General features: G+C 42.6%; 1 protein-coding gene across 1 annotated transcript in view; it reads left to right on the top strand.

Moving 5' to 3' along the window:
• The window catches only part of MTO1 (mitochondrial tRNA translation optimization 1), a 19,238-nt gene that overhangs the window by 4,962 nt on the left and 8,296 nt on the right, over positions 1-5,980 (top strand). The window contains exons 3-6 of the mRNA XM_003789686.2: positions 766-1,055; positions 4,186-4,298; positions 4,394-4,584; positions 4,814-4,944. Of these exons, the coding sequence (XP_003789734.1) occupies positions 766-1,055; positions 4,186-4,298; positions 4,394-4,584; positions 4,814-4,944 (725 nt within the window). The remainder of the gene's footprint in view (positions 1-765; positions 1,056-4,185; positions 4,299-4,393; positions 4,585-4,813; positions 4,945-5,980) is intronic.

Here is a 5,980-nt window from a genome sequence, read left to right on the forward strand (position 1 = left end):
TTTTTTTTTTTTTTTTTTGAGACAGTCTTACCATGTTACCCTCAGTCGAGTGCTGTGGTGTCATAGCTCATAGCAACCTCAAACTCTTGGGCTTTAGTGATTCTCTTACCTGAGCCTCCTGAGTAGCTGGGACTACAGGTGCCCGCCACAATGCCTGGGTATTTTTTGTTGCAATTGTCATTGTTGGTTAGCTGGCCTGGGCGGGGTTTGAACCCGGCTTCCTCAGTGTATGTGGCTGATGCTGTAACCACTGTGCTATGGGCGCCAAGCCTTTTTTTTTCTTTAAGTAAGACTCTGTTGCCCTGGGTAGAATGCTTTGGCATCATCATAGCTCACAGCAACCTCAAACTCTTGGGCTCAAGCAATCCTCTTGCCTCAGCCTCCCCAGTAGCTGGGACTACCAGTATGCATTAGTGCACCTGGCTAGTTTTACTATTAGTACAGATGGGGGTCTCATTTTTGCTGAGGCTGCTTTTGCACTTCTGAGCTCAAGCCATCTACCCGCCACAGCCTCCCAGAGTGCTACGATTACAGCTGTGAGCCACTGCACTGGGCCGTGTTGTGTGCTTTAAATCTATGTGGTTTTTTTGTCTATCATATTTCAATAAAGCTTAAGAAACAAACAAAAAACAAATAGTAAAAAATGATTGTTTCTCAGGTTTGTAAAGATCGAAAGATCTTCTGTAGTTCTGATGTAAGAGTCGGATTCCATTTTGATCTAGGTGATAACTAACAAATGATTTTACCCATCTTTTTGTCACTTAGCTGATGGAAGTGCAATATATGCAGAAAGTGTGATTCTGACTACTGGGACGTTTCTCAGAGGCATGGTTGTAATTGGATTGGAGATGCATCCAGCAGGACGTCTGGGGGATCAGCCTTCTATAGGTTTGGCTCAGACTTTGGAGAAGTTGGGGTTTGCAGTGGGAAGGTTGAAGACAGGGACTCCACCCCGAATTGCCAAAGACTCCATTAATTTCAGCATTCTGAACAAGCAGACACCAGATAATCCGTCCCTGCCATTCAGCTTCCTCAATGAGACAGTATGGATTAAGGTAAGAATTTACAAAAACCTGGCTTTACAGCTGGTATTTATGATAATTCACAGCAGGATTTAGTCTTACTACTTCCTTTTTTTTTTTTTAAGCAGCAGTTTACTATTAATAGTATTATTATTGCTTAGAGTGCAAAGAAGTGATCTTTAAGGCTTGGCGCCCGTGGCTCAAGTGGCTAAGGCACCAGCCACATGCACCTAAGGTGGTGGGTTCGAATCCAGCCCAGGCCCGCCAAACAACAATGATGGCTGCAACCAAAAAATAGGCAGGCATTGTGGCAAGTGCCTGTGGTCCCAGCTACTTGGGAAGCTGAGATAGGAGACTCGCTTCAGCCCAGGAGTTGGAGGTTGCTGTGAGCTGTGATACCATGGCACTCTACCCAGGGGCACAGCTTGAGGCTGTGTCTCAAAAAAAAAAAAAAAAGCGATCTTTAAGAGGATTAGCTAGTTTGGCTAATTAGGTGTTTCTTAAATTTCTTTACTTCTATAACTTTATCTATTTTATAAATTAAGTTTTTTTGAAACAATTTCAGACCTACAGAAAATTTGCAAGACTATTACAACAAACTCCAATAAACTATTGAAAGTCCCCCATTGTTAATACATACAGTCTTAACCATATTTATCACTCTTTCTATAGAAATAGACATACTGATATTTATATGTATATTTAATGGATAAGACAGTAACATACAGAGTCCAGACATGGTGGCTCATGTCTGTAATCCTAACGCTCTGGGAGGCTGAGATGGGAAGATTGCTTGAGCTCAGGAGTTTGAGACCAGTCTGATTAAGAGCGAGACCCCATCTCTACTAAAAACAGAAGAATTAGCTGGGCATTGTGATAGAAGCCTGTAGTCTCAACTTCTCAAGAGGCTGAAGCAGGAGGATTGCTTGAGCCCCGTAGTTTGAGGTTGCAGTGAGCTATGATGATGCCACTGCAGCCTAGCCAGGGTGACAGAGCAGGACTAAGTGTTTAAAAAGGGGGGGGGGCGGCAGGTGTGGTGGATCTGAGAGGCTGAGGCAGGTAGATTGCTTGAGCTCAGAAGTTCAAAATCAGTCTGAGAAAGAGTAAGACCCGTCTGTAAAAATAGCTGGGTGTTGTGGCGGGCACCTGTACTCCCAGCTACATGAGAGGCTGAGGCAAGAGAATCGCTTGAGCCTGAGAGTTTGAGGTTGGTGTGAGCTATGATGCCATACCACTCTATTGAGGGTAACAAAGTCTCAAAGCAAAAAAAAAAAAAAACAGAAAAAAAGCCCTACTATATTCTAGCTCAAGGAAATAAAAAGTACATTAGATGTTTAGGATTGAGAATTTGTTGAATTTTTTTTTTTGGCCAGGGCTGGGTTTGAACCTGCCATCTCCGGCATATGTGGCTGGCGTCCTACCCTTTTGAGCCACAGGGACTGCCCTTGTTGAATTGTTTTAAATATTCTGTTATTTTGAGCAAGTTATTTTTATATTTTTACTTTGGTAAAATGCAAATTATGATTATTTCTGAAGTGTATATACTTTTAAACTATACATTATAAATTTTCTGGTTTATACAAAGTAGGGAAATAGTCTAGTAAATCCACATGTCTGTCACCTAGCTTCAACAAGGAGCATTGTGGCATTCTTGGTTCATCTTTTCTCCTTGACATTTCCTTCTTGCTTTGTTTTAGAGACACAATCTCCCGTTTCACATCATTTCCCTTATAACTGTGGTATATGTCTTTAAGAAACAGAAATGTTTTTAAGGAAGACAACTACATTGTCACACCAAACCAAACATAATTTTTTTTTCTGAGACAGAGCCTCAAGCTGTCGCCCTAGGCAGAGTGCTGTGGCATCACAGCTCACAGCAACCTCCAACTCCTGGGCTCAAGCAATTCTCCTGCCTCCCCCTCCCAAGTAGCTGGGACTACAGGTGCCCACCACAACACCCAGCTATTTCGTGGTTGTAGGTGGTGGTGTTTAGCGGGCCCAGGCTGGATTCAAACCCTCCAGCTCAGGTGTATGTGGCTGGCGCCTTAGCCTCTTGAGCCACAGGCACCAAGCCCAAACAGTTTTTTGGCAGTAACTAATACTCAGTGTTCAGTTTTCCCTAATTGCTTCAAAATTGTTTTTTATAGCCCTTTTTATTTGAACCAGGAATCAAATAAGGTTTATTGCATTGGGTGTATTATAACACCCTATTATCCTAGCACATGGGGAGACTGTGGGTGGATTGCTTGAGCTCAGCAGTTCAAGATTAGCCTAAGCAAGAGTGACACCTTCTCTCTAAAAATGGCTGAGTGTTGGGTCAGGTCCCAGCTAGTTGGGAGGCTGAGGCAAGAGGATCACTTAAATCCAAGAGTTTGAGGTTGTTGTGAACTGTGATGCTACAGCACTCTACAGAGGACGACAAAGTGAGACTCTCTCAAAAACTAAATAAATAGGCTCATGCCTGTAATCCTAGCACTCTGGGAGGCCAAGGGAGGTAGAACGCTTGAGCTCATGAATGAGACTCTGTCTCAAAAAAACAATTAAAAAAAAAAGTAAATAAATAATTTAAAAATATATATATTGGAAGAAATTGAGTTCTTTATTCTCTACAACTTCTCTCATTCTAGATTCGTCTGATATGTTCCTCTATCCTATTTCCTGTAGACTGGTGGTTAGCTTTAGAGGCTTACTTAGATTTAACTTCATCTTCTGGGTTATTTCTAGCAGGCATACTTTATAAGTAGTACTGGACGTTAAGCATAGATTTAATATCTATTAAAGTAAGTGTATGTCGTGTAGTATTTATTTGAATAAGAGCCAACCTAGGCTCGGAGCCTGTGGCTCATGTGGCTAAGGCGCCAGCCACATAGACCTAAGGTGGCGGATTCAAATCCAGCCTGAGCTCACCAAAAACAACAATGATGGCTGCAAGCAAAAAAAAAAAAAAATAGCCAGGCGTTATGGCAGGCGCCTGTGATCCCAGCTACTAGGGAGGCTGAGGCAGAAGACTCACTTGAGCCCAGGAGTTGGAGGTTGCTGTGAGCTGTGATGCCACAGCACTCCACCCAGGGGGATAGCTTGAGGCTCTGTCTCTCAAAAAAAAAAAAAAAGAGCCAACCTAGTAGCGAAGGAAAATAGCATTGTTTCTGGTTATTGTTTTTAGCCAGAAGATCAGCTGCCCTGTTACTTGACTCACACTAACCCAAGAGTGGATGAGATTGTCCTTGAGAACCTTCACCTTAATAGTCATGTTAAAGAAACTACCAGAGGACCCCGGTAAGGACAAAATATCAGTTTTCAGTTACTTTAAGGAATGATGTCAATTCTCTTTTGTTAGTTTCAGCTTTTTTTATTTAAATGTCTTATTCTAGATACTGTCCCTCCATTGAATCGAAGGTTTTGCGTTTCCCAAACCGTATACATCAGGTTTGGTTGGAACCTGAGGGAATGGATTCTGACCTCATCTATCCCCAAGGGTTATCTGTGACACTGCCAGCTGAGTTACAGGAAAAAATGATAACGTGCATCAGAGGCTTGGAGAAAGCTAAAATGATTCAGCCAGGTAAGGAGGGTCAGAGCTGCCCTTCAGTATAACTCAGCCTCACTTCGGCAGTCAGGGAGGTCTTAGCTACAGTCATTGTTGTTGAGTGGCTCAGAGATGAAGTCCAACATTTGTACATTTAAAATAACCTTTGTTTTTGAAGGGGACTTACTGGTAATCTTTGTAGCTCTACCTTAAGGCAAATCCAGTTCCTTTTTTACTTATTTGATGCCATTTACTCTTTGGTCAGGCTATGGTGTTCAGTATGATTATTTAGATCCCCGTCACATCTCTCCTTCCCTGGAGACTCATCTGGTTCAGCGGCTCTTCCTTGCTGGCCAGATAAATGGCACCACTGGTTATGAGGAAGCTGCAGCTCAGGTAAGAGGTTATTGACATGTTACTCTCAATCAAAGGGACTGTTTCAGTTGTATTCCAATGTTTAACAACCATTGTATTAAGTGTATAAATCTTAGATACAACTCATAACTGCAATAGAAGATGATTTCTGTTTCAGGGTATATAGACAAGGCTTTTATAAATAATAGGATTTTAGGCTTGGTGCCTGTGGCCCAAGTAGCTAAGGCGCCAGCCACATACACCGAAGGTGGCAGGTTCGAATCCAGCCCGGGCCTGCCAAACAATGATGGCTGCAACCAAAAAAAATAGCCCAGCGTTGTGGCAGGCACCTATAGTCCCAGCTACTTGGGAGGCAGAGGCAGGAGACTTGCTTGAGCCTAGGAGTTGGAGGTTGCTGTGAGCTGAGATGCCACAGCACTCTACCCAGGGGGACAGCTTGACGCTCTGTCTCGAAATAAATAAATAAATAAATAAATAATAGGATTTTAAAAACACATCTGGTTTAATTACTCTTTTCTGGACTTCTGGATCTGATGGTACATTCTGATTAGATTAAAAGTTTGGAGTTAGAAGAAAAATTAGTTAACATAACTTTATTGAAAATTATCATATTGTAGAGCGGTGCCTGTGGCTCAAGGAGGAGGGCACTGGCCCCATATACTGGGGGTGGCAGGTTCAAGTCCAGCCCTGCCAAAACTGCAAAAAAAAAAAAAAAAATTGTTTTTGGCTGAAGAAAATTATCATATTATTTTGGTACCTGTAGCTTAGTTGGCAGGGTGCCAGCCATATACACCAAGGGTGGTGGGTTTGAACCTGGCCCGGGCATGCCAAACAACAATGACAACCGCAACCAAAAAATAACTGGGTATTGAGGTGGGCACCTGTAGTCCCAACTACTGGGAGGCTGAGGCAAGAGAATCATTTAAGCCTAAGAGTTGGAGGTTGCTGTCAGCTGTGATGCCATGGCACTCTACCCAGGGCAACATACTGAGACTACCCAGGGCAACATAGTGAGAAAATTATGTTATTCCTTGTAAGTGGGATTTTTTTTTTTTTT

Source organism: Otolemur garnettii, unplaced genomic scaffold (assembly GCF_000181295.1).
Source record: "Otolemur garnettii isolate 467f Iridium unplaced genomic scaffold, OtoGar3 scaffold00035, whole genome shotgun sequence".
NCBI lineage: Eukaryota > Metazoa > Chordata > Mammalia > Primates > Galagidae > Otolemur > Otolemur garnettii.